At 37.2% G+C, this 24511-nt stretch overlaps 1 protein-coding gene across 1 annotated transcript in view; it reads right to left on the reverse strand.

Annotated features, from left to right (window-relative positions):
- Positions 1-22219, reverse strand: part of LOC100542113 (latent-transforming growth factor beta-binding protein 1) — a 63135-nt gene extending 40916 nt beyond the window's left edge. Inside the window, exons 1-11 of the mRNA XM_010706882.3 lie at positions 22076-22219; positions 20552-20719; positions 17681-17914; positions 15723-15745; positions 14683-14782; positions 13994-14089; positions 9701-9826; positions 8477-8602; positions 7664-7786; positions 4361-4480; positions 921-1043 (exon numbers count right to left, since the gene is read on the reverse strand). Of these exons, the coding sequence (XP_010705184.1) occupies positions 921-1043; positions 4361-4480; positions 7664-7786; positions 8477-8602; positions 9701-9826; positions 13994-14089; positions 14683-14782; positions 15723-15745; positions 17681-17914; positions 20552-20719; positions 22076-22142 (1306 nt within the window). The 5' untranslated portion in view covers positions 22143-22219. The remainder of the gene's footprint in view (positions 1-920; positions 1044-4360; positions 4481-7663; positions 7787-8476; positions 8603-9700; positions 9827-13993; positions 14090-14682; positions 14783-15722; positions 15746-17680; positions 17915-20551; positions 20720-22075) is intronic.
- Between the last annotated feature and the right edge of the window lie 2292 nt (positions 22220-24511).

A 24511-nucleotide genomic window follows, 5' to 3' on the forward strand; every position in this document is an offset into this window, starting at 1 on the left:
TGTTTCAAATTTCCTGACAAAGTTAAATGAATGATTATTCAGTTCTATTATATTATTTTAGCACTCAGAAGTCCGAATGTGTTTGGTGCTATACACAGACGCTTGCGTAAAGGGAAAAAGAAAAAAAAGGAAAAGAAAAAACAATCGACAAGAAACTCGGATTTCTGTGTGCTTCCACAGCTTCTCTGAGACATTCTCTCAGATTTTCACTTTTGGTGGAGAGGTTGCAAGAGTCCTAATGCCTGCTCAAGGAGGAAAGGGATATTCATGGTTAATATATGTTCTCTATGTTTCCTCTCAGACTGCTCAGCTCTGACATCAGACCTAATTTTGATCCATCAGAGCAGCCATGGCAGGAATGTCATATGTGGAAGAAATGCAGGACCCAACACTGTGAGGTGCAGGTACAGTTTTTGGAAATATTACACAGTCCCTCTAAGCATGCTGCTCAAAAAGCAGCAATAGCAAAGCAGGTGTCAGCTCAGCATTTAATTGACACACTTTGGGGTTCTAAGCCTGGGTTTTTGATTCCACTCCCTGACATGAAAAAAAAAAAAAAGAATGGAAAAAAAAAGCAAATAAGCAAATACCACAATAAAAGTTTAAGGCAGCAAAAGCAACAGTCCCCAGATCTCTAAAATGACAGAAATGTCAAGCATTTTGCAGGAACTCCAAACAAGCAATATAAATAATACTAAACATTGCTGATCTGGTTTATAACCCCAGATGTTTTATAAGAATTCACCAAAAAATACAGTTGTGACCACGGAAGTCATAAAATAGAAATCCACATTCTTACATGCTTGGTTATGCAGTCTCAGTGTGATACATTTGTTGTGTCTCCATTAAGAGGAATGCCATTAGACGAAACATTACTGAAAAAGTGCCACTTTATGAATTTTAATCGTATTCCTTCCTACCTTCACACTGATCCTCTGATGCAGAGAGTTTGAAACCTTGGCCACAAATACATCTGAAAGACCCCTCAATATTTTCACAATGTCCATTTGCACAGAGATTGCCATACTGACATTCGTTTATATCTGTGAATATGAAGAAAGTAAAAATATATTATTAACTTGAATACAACCATCTCTCAGGTAGGGTTGGGAATTTATTCAACTTCTGTCAGACTTGAGTTGGCCAGTGCTCAGACACAAGTATGCTCACAGGCCACACGGCCAAAACACCACTTTCATCCTAGTACTGCAGTTGAGAAATTTTTTTTTCCCCAATGTGTTTTGTATCATGAATGGTATGCCAATGTCATTCTTACCTAACTGAAGTTACTTCTGCCCATAATTTTCCTCACAGTGTCTTAAACTACAGTGACAGTAGTGCAGAGAAGAGGCCAGCAAGTGCTGGCACTTTCTTGCATTCCATAGATGCACTCTTAGGAAATATACCTGGCTATGATAAAAGCACTGGCAGCTGCCAATACCTTTTAACAGTTATTGCTAATCCTTCTGCTTTTGCAAGGAACAGTCCAGCAAAATCCCTTGCAGACGTAGGTCAAGCTGGAAGGGCTGTGTTTGAAGCTGTTCTCTCTTAAAGCATTTTTTAAATGTGCTCTTGTCAGAGCCCCCTACCTGCTGCTGCCTCTGCTTGTTCACCTGGTGTTAATATACCGAGGAAAGTACAGAACTCAACCACATTTCCTGCTGTTGAGTTTTTGCTGTCTTTTAAAGCTAGGGCAATTAATGTGCAGGAGTTCTCTAGTGTGTAACTCAAAACTGTATACAAAACCCATGCCTGTGAAACAGTACCAGATAATGTTTTTCAGAAGCATTTAAGGAAGCTAGATTCTAAAGAATGTAACCAACACTGAGGGATTTCAATGGAATTTCTGAATCTTCAAGCAGTCCATTTTGTAAGGGTAGTCTGTCTAAATAGGCTGTGTATAGCAATCCCAGTGAGCTAAGCCTTTGTAACAAAAGTTTTAAACTCTTGTTTTAAACTCCTATGGTTACAAACTAACCTTTCTTTCCAAGGGAGACTTTTTTCCCCCTCAGTTTAGTTAACTCAGTAGGCCACTCTCTGTAGTCAACATGAAAATTGCTACATTACTTAAACATTTTCAGAAATTCTTTCTGAATGCAATTTGTATAAAGAGCAAACAAGCACAAAGATAAACAAACCCAGTCAGAATTCATTCAGTATTCTAAACCAACCAGTACTGTTCTTTTTTTTCTAGGGATGGATTTCACTTAAATGTTAATTTTATTTATTTTGAGGGTTTTGTTAACAGCAAGCAGGTGTCTCTGTTTCTATGGAAAAAGCTATCTTTTACAGCTTTACCGATGCAGAAAAAAATTAAATCTCATTTGCTTTTAAATGTCAGAAATCATATTACCCTCAAATATATCTTCTGTCAAAACAAAGCATAGAAAAATCTGTTAACGTAAATCACTGATTATTTGAGAGACTTGAGCTATTTAGGCAGCTGAAGCAGAGGGAGAGCTGAAAAAAGATAAAAAGTTTGAATTCATCATCATAGCTTTTATTACTATGAATTTCTGCAGAAACTATTTTCCTCAGATTTATTTGTTATTCGTGGCTCTTCACATGGTACTGCACATTTGGAACTCTGACAATGCCTACTTGTTCTCAGAGACAAAGGAAATCACTATTGCTAACTATATTTCAAATCTTCTGTAATTCTTTTTTTTCCACTCACTTGAGCCTTTGTAATACTTTGTTGCTGTCTGGCTAAGTAGACAAGACAACAGCATAGGTTCACAGGTCTTCTGCTATGGCAGATCTAGTAGGCAAAAAAAAAAAATTCAAATAGTCCTTGTACAATAGAAATGCATGATGCAGCCTAGGGAGGCGGGGTGTGCTTATTTTTTAGTCTCATCCAATATATGCATCTCACATTGCATGGTCCCAGCTGAACTGCAGTTAATATATTCTACACAAGTCTGAAGTGAATTGATAGGCTTGCCTTTGTTAAACAACAGATATGTTCCTGGTTTTAAATCTTGGAAGGTTAAATTATAAATAGCATTAAAGAACTCTAGAATTATTATGCTGTGCTTTCTAGGACATCAAGTGCTGGCAGAGGAATGAGTTGAGGCAAATAAATCGAAATTAGTGAAACCAGCTCTGAGAAAAATCAGCGGAGCTTCAACTGATCTAAACTAACACTAGAAACAGCTAAATTTATGGAACAGTGGGCTCAAATACCCATCATAGATATCTTGGCAAATATTTTCCTTCACAGTGTATTTAGATGGTACCATGTTGCAAAGCTCTAAGACAAACTATCCGTGTTACATTTCCTAAAATGTGTATATATCTTATCTCCAACATGATGTAAGTCTAGGATAAATAGAAAACAAAGACTGATCACATCACTAATGATGTGAGATGTCTAGGCTTAGAACATTCCATAAAACAAAGAAAAAAGGCAGTTATAATACAGTAATAAAAGGAATAGAAGTATCTGCATCTGAGAAAAAATACTTATTCCCTAAATGAATAAGTTTGTTTGTAAATCTGACCCGTGCAATGAATTCTTGTCACTCATTCTACTCCTACTAACCTGGTTAGTAAGATGTAATAAGTGAAAGATGTGCCATCATATTTTCAACCAGGCTATTTTCATGTAGGTATAGATACCATGCATATAGTGCACAGAGCAGACAGGACATCTTTTACAACTGAGTTCAATTCCAAGTTTCCAGCAGCAGCACAGGAAATGGCTCTTAAAAGTGAAAGATTTTATTTCTTTTTGCACAGTGCATATATTTATTCCCTTATCCCTACCTCAAATAGGTAAAATTCATTTGGAAAAAAAAATCTAATAATTAGAACAAATGGACAAAAATATGTGAGAAATCCTCCTAAAAATCTAACTTAGAGTGAGACAAGCTGTTAAAAGATGTGCTGAATCATACAAGATTTGCTGGAAGTATGGATGATTAAGGTATTAGTAACATGATTCACGAGCAAACTCTCATGCTCTATAGAAAAATCTGCCAGACACAGTGACGTGTCAGAACTCTCATGATTTTTCAGTTTGTTAAATACCTCCAAGCAATGACTTACTAGCATTTCATCAATAATAAATCCTTTACAGTTACATATTTTTATTTCAGTGATTTTATTTTGTAATGACAATTGTATGGTTTGCAGTCTAGTCTTTTCATTTATCTGCATTAAAACAAGACTTCCTTGTGTCTCCTGTGTCTGAGAAATTAGTCATTTCAAAAAATTGTATTCTCATTTATTATCTAATGAAATGGGTACAGAGATCACAATGCTGTCATCAGGTTTTAACATTTATGAAATAGAAAATACAGCATCACCAAACAAGAACCATAATCAGAGACAGAAACAGTAATAGTACTCAACATACCATGGCACTGTCCATTCCAGCCTCTGAATCCCACTCTGCAGGGTATGCACTGGTAAGAGCCAGGAGCATTAATACATTGTGCATCCGGACAAGTAGTTGGGGTCATGCATTCATCAATGTCTTCAAAAGAGAATACAGAAGGAAATACAAGTCAAAATCATAACAGAACACTGAATAATGAAGGTAATGTGATTATCCTGACCGTGTTAATTTTATAGATTTAAGGAGTCCTGTACTTTCTGTAAGACACACAGGAAGGTAAAGTTGGAACAGACTTAGACCAGTGAGGAGGCATCGCTAAGACATAAACTGGATCACAGTGCATGCAACAATCTGAATTCTCTATTATACTGCAATGCCTTGGTTAGGCCCTGCACAACATGCAGATAAGATTAGGCTTAGATGGGAATGAATTCCTTTGTTTACATCAATCATCTAATCACTGAAATGTCTTGAGGTACCCCCTATCATCAGTCTCAGGAAACTCTGGAAGTGCACTGGAATGACAAACTGTAACTGGCTTTGCAAAGCAAAAAAAGTAATCTGGTTCTCCTAGTTTACTCATGACAAAGCAAGAGATAGGTTCTGAAAAACTCAAGTATTTGTGGCTAAGCTCTAAGCAGCTACTAATAACTTCTTATCCTGCACCACAGAAATCCACAGTACATGAAGCATATGCAATCTAATAGAGACTGCATGCAAAAATTGACATTCAAAGACATGTTGCTGTCCAGAGACCAATGGCTAGATGCTCCAGTTTAAATTATGAGGGCAGCCTCAATGCAGCCTGCTCCATACCTGAGTATTTATGACATGGTCTAATTATACAGCAGTAATTTTTCCTACAAAATACTTGCTTTGCTCGTTGCAAAGAACTAATGAAATTTACACAGTATAAGTTATCTCTAACTCAAGCTCCCTGAGCAGCTGTCCCTTCCCAAGCTTTCTACCTGCAATTAAGGACTCTTGCTTCCACCACAGATAGTGCAAGGGTGGCAATTTACTCCATGTTCTTGGAAGAAGCTCATAGAGGAAAAATTGCCTCCAACACCTGTACCTTAATTGGACAATGCTCCAACCTAGAGAGGATTTGACATTCTGCCTCCAAAGTAGTTACTGATTGTGTACAAATCACATTTTTTCATAGAATCACAACTGTCCAACAGAGTACTTTCTCATAAAAACAGCAGCAGGCCTCTTAAGCCTCTAAGTTTCAGACCTGCAAATGCTTCTCGATGAAACACCTGTGAGATTTTAATTAACAAACTACCTTCCTCTGAAACCGCTCTCAGAAGTGCTTGGAGCACATTCACCTTCAAAACACACAACATGAATAATTATTTGGTACAGAATTTTTCTGCCAAAATAAAGTCTAAATGCTGCAAAGCTTTACAAAAATCACAACAAGATTTTCATAAAATCATAAAGGTTGGAAAAGACCTCTAAGATTGTCTAGTCTAACTGTCCACCTACCACCAATACTGCCCCAGGTGTGGTCTCACCTCTATGTTTTTTATAGGAATACTTGTTTGCAGTGATGTTCCACTCTGCCTGTAACACTACTCTATGAACACTGAGCTCAGCAAGAAGAACATACATGCAATCTGTACATCTCCCCAGCCAGGCCCACAACACTGTATATGTATGTAACTTGAAGACAGAATTAAGATAGGGCAAGTAAGTGTAAATAAATTGCATGTATTATGCACAGCTTAGAGGATATTTGCTTTTGTTTTTGAAGTGAGGAGGAGGTAGAAAGGAGTTATTTGTGGAATTTGAAATTTGTTGGTAGGCTGACTATAATGTGTAGGTGTAATGACATGACAAAATGATTCTCTGAATGTGTCATTTCCTTGGTTCAGTGGATTTAGTGTAGGAGGGATTTTCCCCAAAGTAACCTTAAATAACTTTCAGCAGAAAACTTCATTTTGGAGATTCCATATCATTACACCACCACACAACTTAAAATACAAGTTAATAAGAAATTTGATGCACCGTGATATTCTGATTTTTTAGCCTATTTTAGTCACAGAGATTCCCTACTGACAGAGAAGATTTGGAAAAATAGTTTTAAGAGCAGTGTGTGAAGTTTTATTAAATAGGAAAAAAAAACCTGTCTGAATAGAAAAAGGAATGTCTTAGTAATGCTCAGAGCAGTAAATATGTCCCCAGCAACTTTATGTTGCTTATCTAGTAGGGAACCTAATATGTTAAAAATTTTATTGTCATAGGTAATTTAGAATAAAGGATGAACAAAAGCTACACTAAAATAAAACAGCTGTCTGTGGTTTTTAGTTCACAGTTTAAGCTGAAAATGAAAAGGAAAAAAAAGAACAAGAAAAAATGCAAAAATGTCACAATGGAAAATAACACAAAGTTCAGATGTCCTAGGATCTCCTGCAACATGAAATATCTGCTAGATATATATTTCCAAGCTAATAAAAAATATAGTCATCTTATCATTTGTTACCCAATCTGTTTGGAAGCAAGAACTTTTATAGTTAGAGGATTCCATGGCAGTTATATGCTAAAATAACTGTGCTGAGATGAAACAGTACAAGCTGTTCCAGATTTTGTCCACATTGGGGGAATTCCTTTGCAGCATCTTACATCTAGATAAGAGGAATTGAACTGCAGTTACAGACATCAAATAACTGAAAATGTTTCTTGCTTAACCTGCTCCGAGAATTCTCCCTTTGCAGTTCATGTCTCAGTGCTAAACCTCCCTTGAGCAGCAGGCAGTCATAATCTTTTCAAACAGCAGTAACGTTTGAAACTTGCTGTGATATGAATAAATTCTAACTTAACTTAATTGTCCAGGACATATTGCAAGATCAATGCCCTTTTGAACATTCTGTCATTTTTAGCTGCTGCACAGGGAGGAATTAAATGACCTGAAGGCAAACTAAATGTGAGAGAAATCCAGCAGTAAGTCTAAGCTAAAGAAATTACCCCTGGAAGTAAGCACAGAGTAGAATGGGAGAAGAGAACTCAGAACACAAATAGATATAATGCTACTGTGCCAAGACACATGAAAACAAATAGCAAATGAACGTTGAAATGAATTAAAAGAAATATCAGGTAGAAAAATAATAAACATGGAAAAATCTCTGTGGAGTTATTTTATTATTTCTACATAACAGCCTGCTTTCTTTAAAAATAAGTAGACGTGAAATTCGCTGTTGAAATCAGAAACAGCAGTCGATAGGGAAACAGACAACATGAACAAATGCCTCCTCGTATTGCATTTGTTTGGCTTGGCAACCATTACTTTGTTACTACTGGTGAAGAGTCCAAACTTACCTTCACATTCACCTCTTCTGTTCATCTGGTACCCACTGTCACAATATTCACATCTATATGAGCCAACAGTATTTATACAGAAACCTTCCCCACAAGTATGAGGTCGTGAACATTCATCAAAATCTGCAGAAATGAAAAAAACACGTTAAGACAAACTCTGCTCCACCATGAAGTAAACAAATGCTCACATCATCCCTAAACTCTGCTCTAAATAAACATTAGTAAATAAGCTTAGATTTTCAAGCTGTTTGCAGGTCACAGCCCTAAAGTTCTTCTTATTGAGCAGTTTTGTCTTTACTTTGTTGCTTGTAATTGAAGAGAGAATAAGTTCTAGAAACAGTCAGGTGGTAGGAAGAAGGTAGTGATCGGCCCTGTGGTTGCAAACACATTACTTGCCACTGGGTGCATCTTGTGCTCAAGGCAGCACTAACCTAAGGAAGATCATAGCACCTTCGTCTGCTTCTGTTACTCTGCAGCATCCTTGGATATTTGCAGTTACATCTAGAAATATAGTTTGTTACAACTGCTGCTGACAGAAAGAATTGCGAATATTTTTATTTCCCATCACATAAGGTGTTTGTACTAAGTGGTAGTTTTCCTAAATAAATATGATACTGAATGGTTTTTTTTTTATTTTTTTCGAACAACAGATCAATAGGACAACTCACTCAAATACTCTCCACAATGTCAAAAATACTTCCTGACACCAGCTCAGTACCAATGACATTGAGGAAAAAAGGTGAAAGGAGATTTCAGGGAAGCTTAGATAAGTTTCCTGATTCTTTCTTTTTTATAAAGGAGAGCAGCAATTACCAACGCAGTCAGTTCCATCTTCACTGGCCATGAATCCAGCTTGGCAAATACATAGGAAACTTCCCTCAGTATTTTCACAGCGTCCAAGGGAACAGAGATGAGGGGTCTGATTACACTCATTAATATCTATAAAAGAAATAAAAATATAAGACCATAGAATAACATAGTTGTGATTCAGTCAATGCTCATATGTGATGCTTTTGAAAAGACTGTCCTATAATTATTGTAAATATTTGAAAAGATGCATTGAATGGTTTTGGTTGGAAAAAAATACTTATTGGCTTAGACTGTATGACTTCAGGCATTGGCCTGAAGAACGTGACATGATTACTATTCAAATCACTGCACTGAGTGTAAGTGGACATAGAACATTAATACAATTCATGGAAATGGAAGGATTTTAAGTTGCCATTTGGCTACATGTGTGCATGCAGATTATTTTTAAAATATGATAGTTGGACGTGATGGTATGCGTATCACTGTGAAGATACTGGATTTCTGGTAGCATGAAAAGCTGATGGTATACAATCTGGAAACATGATATAATTAAGTGTTCCTGATCCAAGTTACAGAGAAACCAGCATTCTCTGAAAGGAGGAAAGATATCGATTCAGCTGCTTCCAGATCTGAAATGGCTCATTCAGAGCCAGCCTGGGCTCCTCCTCATTCTCATCAGAGCTCCCTGTTCCACAATTTAGTAGCTCTGAGGGGACAAAGACCTCACTTATAGATCTCCTAATGTGCTTCTGGGATGCCTACAGTATTCCTTCTCTTTTTCTGCAAGTGGTTGGAAAGGAAAGGCCTAACAAAACGACCGGATTTAGTCCAGATGCAAAAGCTGGTTGTTTGTCAAATCATTCTGAGAAACAGGCACTACTTTGGCTGCTCCTTCTCTGAACAGAAGTGTGTTTTTTCCAAGCAGTTTGGTGATTTTAGATACTTTGATTCCAAACTGAGAAGAGATGGTCTGTCTCATCTCACAAAGGAAAGTCTTTCATTCAACTTTAATTAAATTTACATTCAGTTCTAAGCGGTGAAAAGCTGTATCAGAGACAAGCTGGCAAACTTCATCTGACATACAAGAACCAGTTTTCGTGTAGCTAGGAAGCATTTGGTAGAAGCAGCTCCTGACTGCTCTAAAAACAAATCCCTCCTGATTAGACTCTACATTTCAAACATTTCATAACACGATTATTTCAGATCTTTGAAAGCATCCATTCGTACCAGAGCATTTTGTCTGCTGATCATTAAGTCTATATCCCTCGTAGCAGATGCAGGTGTATCCCACAGGCAAATTAACACAGTGTCCTGCTCCACAGATATCAGGATTAACCGTACACTCGTTGATTTCTAAACAAAGAAAACAAAACAAAAGTTATACTCTCCCCAAAAGTTGTTTAAATGCATAATATTCTGTAACCCAAGAAAAACTTGGGCCTGAAAGCAACTGTAAATGAAGCTTTTAAGTCCTGAGCTTCAGTAATAGATAATTTATCTGGCAGATAAAGAAACCATCCAGACTTTTCCTAGTGACATCTTGTCTCATCCCAGATCTATAAATGGAAACAGAAACACACTACAAGAATATAAGAAAAAGAAATACAATTTAATCTTTATGGAAAAGGTTAAGAAAATACCCGTGGTGGGTTTCCGATTTTTTTTTTCCCCCTACAGAATATACATCTGTTACCAGCTTGGATGTCTTTGTAAGATAAGGATATTCAGTAATGGGCAGCACTGGATGCTCAACTCTTTGAGTTGTTTCAGAAATTCTCTGAGTACGCATGTTACTGCAAAGAATACTAATTAATATATCTGAATGCAAATTTAATTAAGGTTATATATGAAATGGTATAATCTATAAAGGAAGAATAACAGGAAAAACACTAATATATATCTACAAGGTTAACTACAGAATGCACAACATACTGCAAGAAGAAAAATTCTAGAATTCTCCATAAGTCCTGGCGAGTTAAACCAACTATCAAACAACTAGAATCAGTTACTCCTAATGCAAGTATATAGGTCTCTCCAAAAGTAATGCCTCCTATTTATTTCAGTGGAAGCTATAACAGATACAAAGAGCACAATGACACGATCTGATAGAGCACAGCTGCAGCTACAAAGTACTCCTTTTCACATAGACACCACCATTAGCCATGCATTTTCACCAGCAGCGATCAAGAGCCTGCATGCTGCACTCAAAAATCTGAACCAGTGGAGATGACCCACTGTTCTACGACTACTACGATGACACAGTTTCTAGAAAAACATTGCCCACACAGTCCATCTTTCATTGGCCCAAGCAGATGGAAGTCAGAATGTGCCAAACCCTGACTATGAGGTGGGTGTGGTAGGACAGTCCAGTCAAGATTGGCAATGTGCTCCACTGTTTTCAAGCTGATATGAGGCCTGGCGTTATGGTGTTGTAGAAGAAAGGTGCAGAGTCCTCTTCTCTGGTCTGACTCTGAAAGTTTGAGTCTTTATCTTAGTCAGTATCACAAGGTAGTGGTCAGAATTATTTGTCCAGGTTCCAAGAAACCTAGAAGAATCATCCCTTTCCTATCCCAAAAGACAGTGCACATCACTTTACATGCTGAGGGCTGCCTCTGGAGCTTTTTCCAGAGAGGAATTCACATGTCACTACTCCACAGTCACAGTGGTGATATCATGTCTTTGCCACTGGTAATGATGCGATCAATCAAGGGAACTGTCACCTTCAGCCTTGGTTCAGTAGGTCCTGACAAATTTGAATTTGAATAGAGTGTTCTTTCTGTTCCTGTGTGGGCATTGGTAGTACCCACTTGGTGCAAGCTCTGCAATATTCCAGTGTGGCCACCATTGTCTCCAATGCATTGAAGCTGATGTTCAGCTCCATACACAATTCCCAGATCATAATCCGCCAAGTTGCAACAATGAGATGATCCAGATGCTATTTTGTGGTGTGACAAGCTGCACAAGGCCATCCAGATTGTAGCTCATCTTTCACATCACTGTCACCACTGCTGAAATGCACCACCTACTGCCTCACCATGCTAACAACCACTGTTTGGTTTCCAGAAATGTCCAGCAAGCACTGATGAATGTCAGTGAGAGCCATTTTTTTCCACATGGAGGAATTCGATGACACACCTTTGCTTCATATGCACTTCCGTATCAGACTGCCCCTCTGCTGCAATCTGTCACATGGCAACAAAACAGAATATCGACAGGAAGGTTCAACCTCTATGCCATACCACCAACACCCATCTCTGACGTCATGGGCCAACATAGTAAGATAGGAGGCATTACTTCCAGAGAAGCCTTCATGTATTACAAGGAGAGGAATGGTCAAAACTTCTAGTATTCAGATAACGCACTATGTGCTGAGATAATGATAAAATAGGAGTTTAAGGGACACAATGATAAAGTAGGAATATGAAGACTGCAGGGCATGTTGAACTAGATCAGCAAGCTCTTATCCAACTATATAGTTCAATCAACATATTTATGAAAGTAGTATCTAAGAGCTAAAATTGGGCTGAATGCTAGAACATGAAAGAAAATTCACAGATTTGGAGCAAGGAGGTACTAAGATCAGTATTGCAATATATCTGACCAAATGAAATTGAACAATTTTTCCACAGGTGCTCCAGAATTAACCCTGAAAGAGGTACTGATATACAAACATGGAATCACTTTTAATACATGGGACAAAAACAGCAACAGAGAAAATTATGCACAGAGTAAGAAATGGTTAGCCATGAGTACGGCAGTGCAGATTTCCCTATACACTTGCTGTTTCAAATTTAATGGCATTCAACTTAATGACAGCAGTAAGTTGAGCGTCATAAGAAAAAGAAAGTTAAAATACACAGACATTACTGAACTACAAAGCCATGACATAATTCTAGCATCTCTCATACTGGCAGGCACTCTCTCTGGTATAAGAAATGGTTGAGAAAAATCCTACAGTTATAAATGCTGTAAGTGAACTGTGGTAAAATTGGCTTCCATCCACACGTGTAACACATAAAATTCTGGGAATTTCCACAAATGGTCTTCTCTTAAACTGGTTGCTTTTAAAAAATGTAGTTTTTTTTCTAGTTAATCATCATTTCGATATTAAAGCGTAGTGAACTTCTGCAGGACAGCAGACAAGATAGTTCCACAGACAAGACAGAAGACCTGAAGACTCACTCACACAACCTACACGTATGGAAAAAAACTATAGAGAGAAAAGAAAAGCTGGAAGTTTCAAAGAACAGCCCACAGTTTGCTTGCTTCTGTCTCAGTTCTTGCAAGATCACACTGGAAGTAGTCCGCTTCAGTTTCAAAGAGAAAGGGTCTTTTGTAATCCGCTTTAACTGGGAGATTTTCTGTCCCAGTTATCTAAAATGGTTTCTGATGCTTTCTAAAAGCTGCCTTCTGTGTCAAAGGACAAAATGGGGATAACAACACAGATTTTAGGTCACGTATAATCCTTCTCTACCACTGCCAAAAAATCACTTCTACCACAGTTTTCCAGAAGGAATACAGCCTGCGGATGAAAACTCACCATCCATCATCACATCTGGAGCCTGACATAATCTGTCTTGCTGTTTCTATCTTGACTTGGAATTTATTTAGTCCACAAAGCTTGATTTAGTAGCTCACAGTATAACGTGATATTGCTCCTCAGCATTTCTTTTGCTCACCCACTCAACACCTTTACTGGTATCTAACGTTATTCATATTCTCTACCTGCAGAGGCCTCTTCATGGTCTTGAATGGGAAAAAAAAAAAAAAAAAAGCATACACTTCTTCAGTCTCACTTCCTCGCCTTTTATACATTCAACTTCTACCTCTGGACAGGGTAACACTAAACTTTACTACTCCACTGTCCCCTCTATCTGGTTGCTGCTGAGTACTTTTCTGACAGCAAAGCCTGCATCAGGATTTTCCTCTCGTCACTTTTTGAACCCTCCACCTCCAACAGCCTGGCTAGTCTATAGAGCTCAGACAGGACATACACCAGACTGAACCATACCTGTTCTGCTTGATACTATTCACTTCACTGACTATACAGTTTTGCTTTTATTTTCTGAATTGTGGTAGTGCCTAGAAACTCTAGTTATAAATCACAGCCCCTCTGAACACATCAAAATAGAGTTGTGCATCTTTTTATACCACTGAAAATGCTGTAAATGCATATTTGTCTCTGCTGTTCACGAGTCAATAGTTCACACTGACTATTGGTCTGCAGTTGCAGATTGGGCAGTATGAGGTGGAATTACTCATTTTTGTTTCTACCATGTATTTGCAGGCATAAAAATCACAATCCTGGGAGGGCCTGCTCCAGGTTCTAGTGACAGCACCCTAATTTCTGTGGGTTTTTTTGTACTTTTTCTTCCTACCTCTCCGTAGAGTACTTCTTTCTGTTCTACAGCAATATTGTCTTAGCTATTCTAATTCTGAAGTAATGTGGAACAAGTTACTATGTCAGGAATTCACAGTCATTTCTTAACTTATTTTAGTACTTAAAAGGAAGCACAATACCTGTAACTTGAGTAGGTGCAATTACTTGACTTGCACTCGAAGTAGAGACTTCAGGAGCAACTTCAACAGGCAGGGGAGGAGATGTTTTCTCAATCACTACTGTGTGACATACAATGGAAATCAATCATATATAAAAAACAAATAAACCATCCCTAAATCCTCAGACCATCCACACATGATACTGAACTAGCCAGATACTATGAGGCTTTTCACTAGTTTATTCTGCTTAGATTTGGAGTAGAAAAAATAGTGTAACTGGGTAGTCATCATTCTACCATTTTACCATTTCTGAAAAAAACTGAGGTGTGCTGAAGAATGCAAGAACAGAAAATTTCTGCATTTGAAATTACGCATACTTCTACAAGAAGGCACTTACAAAGTTTCCTCTTGAGTGGATTATAACGCTTTGACTCTGCTTCCAATTCTCACAGACACACTCCAGGATATCACTTTTGTCTACAGCATATCTTTGTTTCACATGACTTGCCTAGCACCCAAACAATGCCAATCTCTCAATTCATCATGCTTCAGCTTCCATGGCTGTTCTGTTTTTTTTTTTTTTTTCCTACCCTTTCTGCTCATGGAAAAATTGCTTATTAAGTTGCAGTCAGTTTTTCATTACTCCGCTACCATTCCTATTCTCCCATTCTTTGAAAAGTTGCAAGTACTCTCACTGAAAGACAAGTTACCTGGAAACTGTGGGTGCAGGTTAATTGTTGAAATTCCAGGAGAAAGTTGAGGCTGTCCAGGTTCTAGGATTTGCTTTTCTTGATCAAGTGAAACTAATTCCTAAAAGAATAATTAGAAATTTACTTTCTGAAAGCGCTGTCTTAATTCAGCTATCATAAGAAACCACAAACTCCTGGATTGAAAAACTGTCAATATTCTCCCATGAGAGGTTTTAGATAGCTAGTCATTAATCATCATCAATATAAACACAAAAGAACAAGGAATACTGTTTTTAAACAATGGCATTCAAATTAACATTGGCTTTATTTGAAGGAGCCATTTCATGGAGATTCTAATCCTATCTTTAGCTTTGTCACTCCGTAGTTCTTCATCTTCTGGTCTTTAATTGCTTAAAAACAGTATTTAATTGAAATTCAGCATCACACAAAAGTATACAGTCACATCTGTAAATCTTTGACAACTGTGAAAGGTTCTCTCTTAGCTATTGCTCTGAACATCATATTTTCGTGTTAGATGCTTGTAAGCCTTTAAGAAAAGGTATGAAGCACAGCTGTTTTCTCTTCAGCAGGGATGACCTAAAACTTCCAGAATGGAGGACTTAAAACAAATAAGCACCTGTTCTCTACCAAACATATATAAAAAACTATGCAACTGAAGTAGGTATTAATGAGTCTCTCAGGCAGGCATCACAAACATCCTCACAGCTTCCTGCTGTTCGCCTCCAACTCACTTTCTGTAGTCGTCAGTATCAGTGTCTCTCCTACATACTGCCTGCAGTTTTCAGTATCCTCCTTAGAATACAGACTCCAGGATCAGACAGAACAATACAGAACTTTTCCAACACCAACGGGAGGTTAAAGTCATTTATTTGCTGTACTTCCCTATTTGCCTGTTCTTTATGTATGATAACATGAGCACTTTTTGTTCACAAATTGTTGCTTGTTCCTCACAACCCCTAAATGCTCTTCAGAGTTACTGTATCATAGATTGTACACATTCCCTGCATTCTCATTCCTAGACATATTACATGATGTTTTACCTGATCAGGGGCTGCAGTTGCCACTAAAACCAGAGAGAAAAAAAAGAAAATTAATCAATCTTCACATAGCACTAACTTACACCATTCAATTTTAAACTAGTATCACATTTGAAGACGGTTGTTACCATTGCAGAAAGCTTTCAGACTCCATCCTTATTCCAAAATTTTGTAAAACTGAAGTAGTGTTCCTAAAACAAATGTAAAAGCTAACCTGCAACCAACCAATGCTTATAATTATTTACTTAGCATTCAGCCTTCTATTTTTTTTTCTCCTCAAAACAATTCAAGGAACTCATTTGTAATTTATTCACTGACTAAACTCTTACAATTTCTTAGGGAATATCAACATCTGTAATTATTTAAAGGTTAGTTAATTCCATTATCATAGTGACTTGTAAATTATCAGTAACAATCTTTTACTTGTTAAAGAAAAATGTTTTAAAGTAGATTTTTTAAATGTAAGCGAAAACATTTTTGTCTCGTTTTTCACAAAAAAATTACTATGTTTTTAGGAAAGAGAGGTAGAAATGTCATGCAGCTTCTCACAACTTCTCATTTTCCACTGCAGCTTGTCTCTTTTTTTTTTTTAATTTGCTTTAATTGTTGAAAATCTGTATGCCTCTATAAGACCTTTTAGGAATATTTTTCATTTGAAAATCAACATTTTTCACATGAGAAAAAATAAAACATATCCCTCTTTGCACTTCAGTTTCTTCAGTATTAGCAGGGGAGGCTGACTAGCAGACCTGGAAGACCTGCTAATAAAATTTCAAAAATTCAAAACCTGAACATATTCCAGAAATGGAATATGAAATCCTACCATTTACGCGTGTCATTACTGACTCACGGCAAGCATTTGTGAAGGTGCTTTTGGGCTTTTACTTTTTAAATTATTTTTAAAACTAACACCTCTTTTCGTCAGATTCTGTGTTTTATGATTTACCAGAATGTGGCAATCCTTCTCATCACTAAATTGATCTTTAAGGAAATGATATACCACTTTTTAACAGAGAAAGATCCAAAGGCATATCTGAGATTACACAGTCCTGCACAGACTATATTTGAATGATTTATTTTCTCACCAGACTCAGTTTAGCACCATTTTTTTTTCCCCCAAAACCAAAACCAGGAGCATTGATTCTAACAGGAAAGTAACTCCTCTTGCATAGAACTCTGCAAAATCAACTGAATGAAACTCTTTCTAGTAATGGCCTGTCATACAGATAAGTAGCTACTGCTTGGAAATAACTTATTATGTGCTCTGCATCAGCAAGTTTTTCAGGAATATATTTCTGCTTGCCTACAATTAGATCATGCTAAATTTGTTGGCTATGTATTTGCAGTAGTGCTGCTTTCTGCATTTCTTTGTTTCTATCTTTGTTTCAAACTCAGGGCAATTGCAGCTGTTCTTAGAGAACTTAAGAGGTTCTTAGCAGAGCTTGTAGAAAACCAGAGTCTGCAAGAAATATAAGTAAGGGAACCAGCTAACCATTAAACAGTCCAAAGTGGTCAGGCTGAGAGAGTGCACAGCTGAGGGGGATGATATGTGACCACAGGCTGGTAAGGCATGCCCACATCAAGTGGTGCTATTCTACAGAGATACTGATGAGCCCTTCACCCTGCCACCCAGATACTAGTGAATCAAAGCCTGAGCTGAGTCCTTCGTTATATTTTAGAGATGATAAACATCTTTACACATCATACGTTTGCTATTTCTTATCATAAACACTAATCAGACTAAAGCAATTTCTCTCTTTCCATAGTGCTCTCAGCATATGCTGGGAGCTATACATAACTGCAGAGATCTATCACGTAACACAAGTCATCTATTACACAGAATGATCTGCCTTGGGAAGTGACTCCTTTGTCCTGTGCTGTACACAGCTACTGTGCAAAGAAACATACCACTGAAGACACATGCACAGAAAAATAGAAAGACTGAATTTTCCCACTCTCACCTTCTTGCACAGCCATGTCAGGCTCACTTTTCTGTGAGAAGGTCAGTGCCTCCACCGGCTCTTCCTTTGCTGGGAGAGGTGGAGGAGAAGTACCTTTAGCAACAGGTTGAGTAATCGGGGTCTTGCCAATGACAGGTGGCTGTACTCTAACTGCAGGGTGATGATATAGCTTGTTTCTGTGAGGGCCAGAAACCGTATAACCCATTCCACCAGGGCAGATTTCCTTAAAAGCAGCTAGATTTGGGATGGGAAAATATTCCTTTTAGGAGTCTAAAAGTGCAATATGTTGACATAGTGGAAAACATAATGAAAACCACTAATAAATTTAATCTGCTACTGTATACACATTTTTATTTCAAAAAATATTTAAAGAGAAACTATGCATTGCATACTAATATGTCTGAACGTTCTCCCAAAAGCATGTTCTGGATGCTTATTCCTAGGTTTCCACTACAGTTTAACATCTTTCTTCAGTTATGTTTAATCCAACATTATGATCTATCAAGATCATTTTTAAAATTAATCTTCTCCAAACAGTACATCCTGATTGCAAATTTAAATATGCAAACTGCCATTATCATAAGGAATGAAAATTACTATTTGTCACTCCTTTTTTGCAAAAACTGAAGAAAAAAAGTCTCATAATTCTCGTACTAAAGGAACGGAAGAGTATCAGTCAGAAACAATATCCATGTGATACCTATTGGAGGTCTCATACCAGCCCTGATGCAAATTCTACTGAACTGAGTGAGTCTTCCTAAAGACCTCAGTGAGCTGGATAAAAACAAGATGAGGACCATGGAAAAAAAAAACAAACAACAAAACAAATCACAACTGGAAGAGAGGGGCAACGATCTCTTTTAGAAGGCTGCTATATTGCAAGGTAATAAAAGTTAGGCAGCAGAACTTGCTCAGATCCATGCAGCTGTTCTACATGAGCATCAGGTTTTGCAGTCCTAGTGGAAAGCTTTCTTCCCATCAAAGATAACAACTATACTCCTGTCAGAGACGGGGGACCTTCAGGAGTCTTTAAGGGGCACTGCTTCATTGTTCTCATTGCTATAGGTAAAGTCCATGTCAGGATGAAACACCACAGATGTAGTCTTTCAAGTGCCTGATGTGATTTCTTACAATTTCTTAAGAGATATACAGAGTGGGACATTGGTAGATTCACAGATACTGCTTTAAAAACACACCAGGGTTAAAAAAGAAACTAGAATCTAAAAGAAAAATGCAAAATACTTGCTATAGATACTTCGTAAATGAAGTATTTGAATTATATATTAAGTTACAGACTTTTTACTACAAATGCTATACTTCTTGCAGTGGATACAGATGGTACATTAGTAATAGAGAAAGATGAAAGGTGAAACTGATTAAATCTAGTGGATTCAAAATAATGAAATACTTTGGGAAACATTTTGGCAGAAGAACACCCAATTGAAGGTGAGAGTTCTGGTCAAAGAAGGATGACAGAGACAATTTGAAACCCATCCCTTCAGGTGCCGATGTAGGAAATCTTCATTTGGGTCATATTCTCACAAACGCACAATAGAAAGGTGGACTTGATTCTTACGTAACTCATAAAAGTGCTCTCAACACCTCCATATACAAATCTGGCCATTTTCAGTCTCTCAGAACTGGTCTACTTCATACAAATATTTTAGAAGATATCGGAGATGATGACTTTTAAATGCGGTGACTCTTACAATAACATGGGATGCTGCAGTAAATACATTACCCCATTCTGGAACACCCCACTTTCACACATTTTTCATTGAAAATTCTGAAAGATCATTATGAATTTAACCTGTTACAGAAAGGAACATGTTTTTAAATAACAAAAGTCGCCATGAAATGGGAAAAGTGTTTCCCACATAGCTCATCAAAACTTTCTACTCACAGACTTTCTCCCAAGTCTTTTCGATAAGAACAGTCATTAAAATATCAGTATCATATTAAATGATGTATTTTTATGACAAGAAAGCAGTCACTTTTAGTTAAAAAAAAAAAAAGATATATTATCTGCTCCAGAACATATGGAGTTGGGCATGAAGTCTCATGCAATATTCTTATAAAGCATTTAAATTAGCATTGCTAGTCACCTGATGAAAATGCATTTTGCTGCATTAAAAGGTTATAAGAAATATTATCTGAAATGAAGCTGGAATTCAAAATCATAATCAGCAAACTAGCAACCTAATAATGGGAAATAATGGCTTTCAATATCAATTGAAATACTCAAATATTGTGGTTACTTCCATTTCATATGCACAGCTTAACGAAGTAAGGAACCCATTACTTTCACTGCACCTCTGTTAGCCATGGATTTCCCAAAATCATTAGTTACTTTTCAAATCTGAATCCTTACACAATATTCCAGAAAGAGACATTATTTGTATTATAACAGTGACATCTTCAGCGGCAGATTTAGTATGAAGACTAAATTACTTAACAAATATCTGTGTTGAAATACTGATCAGGATGGACATTATATGTGTCACAATAAGTGATGTTCAATGATGTTTTTAAGGATATTAATTTGACCATACACTTGGACAAGACATAATATATACCAATTTTTACCAGACTCCAACTTTGGTCATTTAATTTTTAGGCAAAGTCAGAGAACAGAAAGAACTCTGAAGCAGTGACCAGCAAATGTAACTATCAAACCTACCATCCTTTCACCTGTGCCTTTAAGAAGTACATAAGTATTCTACTATCACAGAGAAACTGTAATACCAGAACAGTCCTAATTTACTGACAGACACTTATAGTTTATTTTCAAATCAATTATTGCATTATTATTATTTTATTTTAAAAAGCATGTGTAACAAAGTTTTTGTAATTTTAATGAGTGGTTCTTACCTGTTCCTGGAAGGGGGCACTTCTCACAGTTTGGGCCCCAGGCTTTTCCAACACTGCAACAGCAAAGCTGCTTGCTGAGCTGCACAGAAAGAGGATGCATGCATTGCTTTCCTGCACTAACAAACCGGTAGCAGGGTCCTTTCTCTTCAGCAACCATAGGACTATCAGCTGCAATGGAAGTGGAAGAGAGGATGGTACTGTTCGCTGTTTCCAATATATATCTACATGGCTGCTGAATCTACGTTGCTTTTTCTTATTCATGCTTTTTTTGCTTATTAATGCTTCATAATTCTATGACTTGTACATGTGTAAATACAGTATTTTTCATTGCTCCTGCTCTGTTTTCTAGCTCCTAATGTTGTCTGCACTACCATCCAGCCTGATCTCATAGCATGCATTTTGCACTTAGTCTTCAAGCCTAGAACGTTAACCAGGAGTTCTGTGCAGAATTCCGTGGAGCACACTGTACAGATATAATTTTGCACTGCATACTAAAACACTAGTTAAAATCTGCTGTTGTACCAAGCTGACGGAAGCATTGGATTATCTGTTTTGCTAGGGCAAAACAGGAATGTAATTTACACTTCAAAGAAATCAGAAGTTGTGAAAATTGTTCAAAGTTACTTCTCTCTACCACATAAAAAAATCACATCAGATTATTGATATTGTAAAGTAAAATGTCTATTCCTTTTGAAATTAAAAAATGGAGTAAAATAAAACTGATACGAAGATATCTAATATAACCCACATTCTTTTGGTCATATCTTGAGGTTTAGATTTGAAGATATTTTGTTTTATTGACAATAAACGGTGAAATGAGCAATACCAATCATTCAATTTCCCTAACAACACAATAAACATTTTTCTCTCTCTTAAATTTCATTGTACTTAACCCATTTGAACTGCTGCACTCTGTTTGCTTCAACCTGATTTTATACTTCACAAATGTAAGGCAACAATGTCTATAGCTCAGACTTGGAAAAATAGGCTGTTTTGCTTACATCAACACTTTGTGTAGCAGTCTTCCATCCCTAAAAGCTCCAGTGCTTTTACAACATAGGGATTTCAAAACTCTCAAAGAAGAAAAGTGAGGTGTGTGAGGGACAGGCCTTTCAGCCTTTATAAAACCATAATGGAAACTACTCAGGCTAAAGCTGCAGAGATGGAAGAGTGTAGGATACAGAGCTGACTTAGGCTGGGGAAACAGCAGAAAAGGGGAAAAAAATGTGAAAAAGAATTACACACTGGTGAGAAAGACTCAAGAGGGTATGAGGCTGAATCACTCTTTTGAAGGCTTTGAGAAAGGAAAAACAGGACAAGAATCTGGATGGCCGATGGTCCAAGGCTTCCAGGAAAGAGACAGAAAAGAAAAGCGTGAGTGCTCAGAATAGCTAAACAAGTTGAATAAGAGAACATGAAAAAAGACAAGTACAGCTTAAAGCAGTAGGCATCAGTTGTATAAACTCTCATAATGAATTGCATCTAAGCATCTATTTCAGTACTTAGATCTGCACTACTACTCACCTATGCATCTTGAAAGGGTAGGATCTGGCACAAATCCCATTTTGCAGGTACATCTGTAGCTGCCCATGGTATTCAAACACTCACCATTAGGGCACACTCCCTGTAACTGACACTCATTGATATCTGTGGAAAAATTCAAAATAATGATACTGAAACAGGATTGCACCCATAGGAACAGAAGTTCACAATAATTAACGATTGCTGAGACTTGTTTGATGAAGTTTGCTGTTACCAGGCTGGTTGCAACACTGTTGCTTTCAGGGTGTCACTGAATTATTCTCTAATATCTCATGCATGCAGGCCTCTATCATGCCTGGTATTGGATCTATAATTTACTTACTCTTAGAATAGGACCTATTCTGACAATCATTAGATACCAGCTGTAACCAAGTCAGGCAAACTAGGATTTTATTCCAGGAAACAGTAACAATGTAGGTTTGCACCAATAATGAAAATCTCAGAAAGAAGGAAAAGAAGGGACAGAAGGAAAGCAAAGGCAAGCACAAACCCATAATTTGTCTGTCCTGGCTCATCTTTGAGAAGAATAGCAGAAGCACATTGAAATACATCAACTTAAAAATGTTTATGTACATTAATCTTACACAAGATTTTTCTGCCCTAACTCTAAGCTAGGAAAAATTGCCTACAATGCTGTATAGACAAGATTTGAGCACAGGTCTGATATTTCAGCCTGCTTCTTGGAAATCAGGTATTAGTGACCATTAAAGTACATAGTAAAGTACATATTGTATATTACCTTTCCTTTTAGTTTTTATGAACTCTTCACAGGTTTGATGATATCGTATGTTGCTGCTGGATGCAACATGATCAATGACAATAAAAAATTGAATTTGTAAAATGTAACAGATGTGCTGGAGTTTTTGGAAACCTACAGAAAGCATCTTTAAAATCCTTTACATTACTGCCTTCATTTTACTCCCAGGTTTGATTACCTGTCTCTCTGTGTATTATGATATGACCTAAATTCGCAGCACAGCAGAATAGCAGTAGCACATTCAGTGCTGATCTTATCCCTCAGCTCTTCCACTACTGTACGCAATCTAATCTTGACACTGACTTCATCTCTGTGCACTTAGCCACAAGTGACAAGATTGATAATTTATATTCAACAACTTTGGATGAAATACGATGGAAACAACACAGATTACAAAAGGTCAGCTCTGCCTCAAAGGAATTATTTAGTGAAATTCCCAGACTGTATGACTTTCTGACCTCAGAGGGAGCAGACTATTGAAAAAGAAGAATGGTAAAGGAAAAAGAGAAGAAAAAAACTGCTGAAATACTCTAAAGATGTTTAACTACAGCAGTCTATGCTTTGACATGTCCAATCTTTGAGCAGGAAGGTATCCCATATAAGCACAGCAGTATATTGTTTATGAATTTCACTTATACAGAAGATGTAAACTGGACTTCTTTTAATGCACTTGAAAATTTTTAGACAGCTTACTCAGTTGCTTAGTCTAATTAGGTTCATTATTTTGTCCTGAAATCTTGTAACAGGACTGAAAGAATCTACAGAGTGCCAACTGATTCCAAAAGGAAATACCATCGCTGTTTCAATATTGTATTTTCTGTGACTACTAAGGGGAATGAGCTAAATAAAACAGTCCACAAACTGAAGACATTCTTGAAAAATCCCAAAATAGAAACATATTGACACTGCTGCAAAGTTCTTAGGAAGAACACATGTATTGTACTCTCCATTTTCAACATATCAGGCTCAATAAGGAAGATATAGATATTATTATGAAACACCTAGAAGCTAATATAAAGCAAATACTGAAACACTCAAAATCCACTGTTGAATTTTCTACATACTGTAGAAATCTACTGGAGTTTTAGACCATAGAAAGGCTTGGGTTGGAAAGGACCTTAAAGACCATCCACAGTGCCAACTCTCTGGCAGTGTTCCCACCCACCAGCTCAGATGCCCAGGGTTCTCATCCAGCTTGACCTTGAATCCCACCAGAAACGAGGCACCCACAGCTTCTCTGGGCAGCAGTGCCAGTGTCTTGTCACCCTCAGATCAGTCCTGAAATTCTAAGTTCTCAAAATGCTTTTAAAACAAATAAACAAACAAAAATAATGGCCCAGAACTTTATGCCATGTTGCAGCTGAGAAAAGCAGGCACTGGTATGATCAAATGCATCAGCAGTACACTGAGAAAAATCACATTTTACAGTTTTGCCTGCTAATAATGAAGGTTCCATGCCATGATTTGCTAAGGTGTCTAAATTGCAAAGAGGTAGCGGTCTCCTTGTCATTCATAAATACACAATCATCTTCCTTTCCAAATGATTCAGTTGTGCTACAAAAAAAACCTCACCGATGCTGCCATTACTGTCTCTATTAAAATTATGTCTAGAGGAAATGTTCTTGAATGTCTAGCATTTAAAAATATTGTCTTGGATTGTC

This window comes from Meleagris gallopavo, chromosome 2 (assembly GCF_000146605.3).
Source record: "Meleagris gallopavo isolate NT-WF06-2002-E0010 breed Aviagen turkey brand Nicholas breeding stock chromosome 2, Turkey_5.1, whole genome shotgun sequence".
In the NCBI taxonomy this organism is placed as follows: Eukaryota; Metazoa; Chordata; class Aves; order Galliformes; family Phasianidae; genus Meleagris; species Meleagris gallopavo.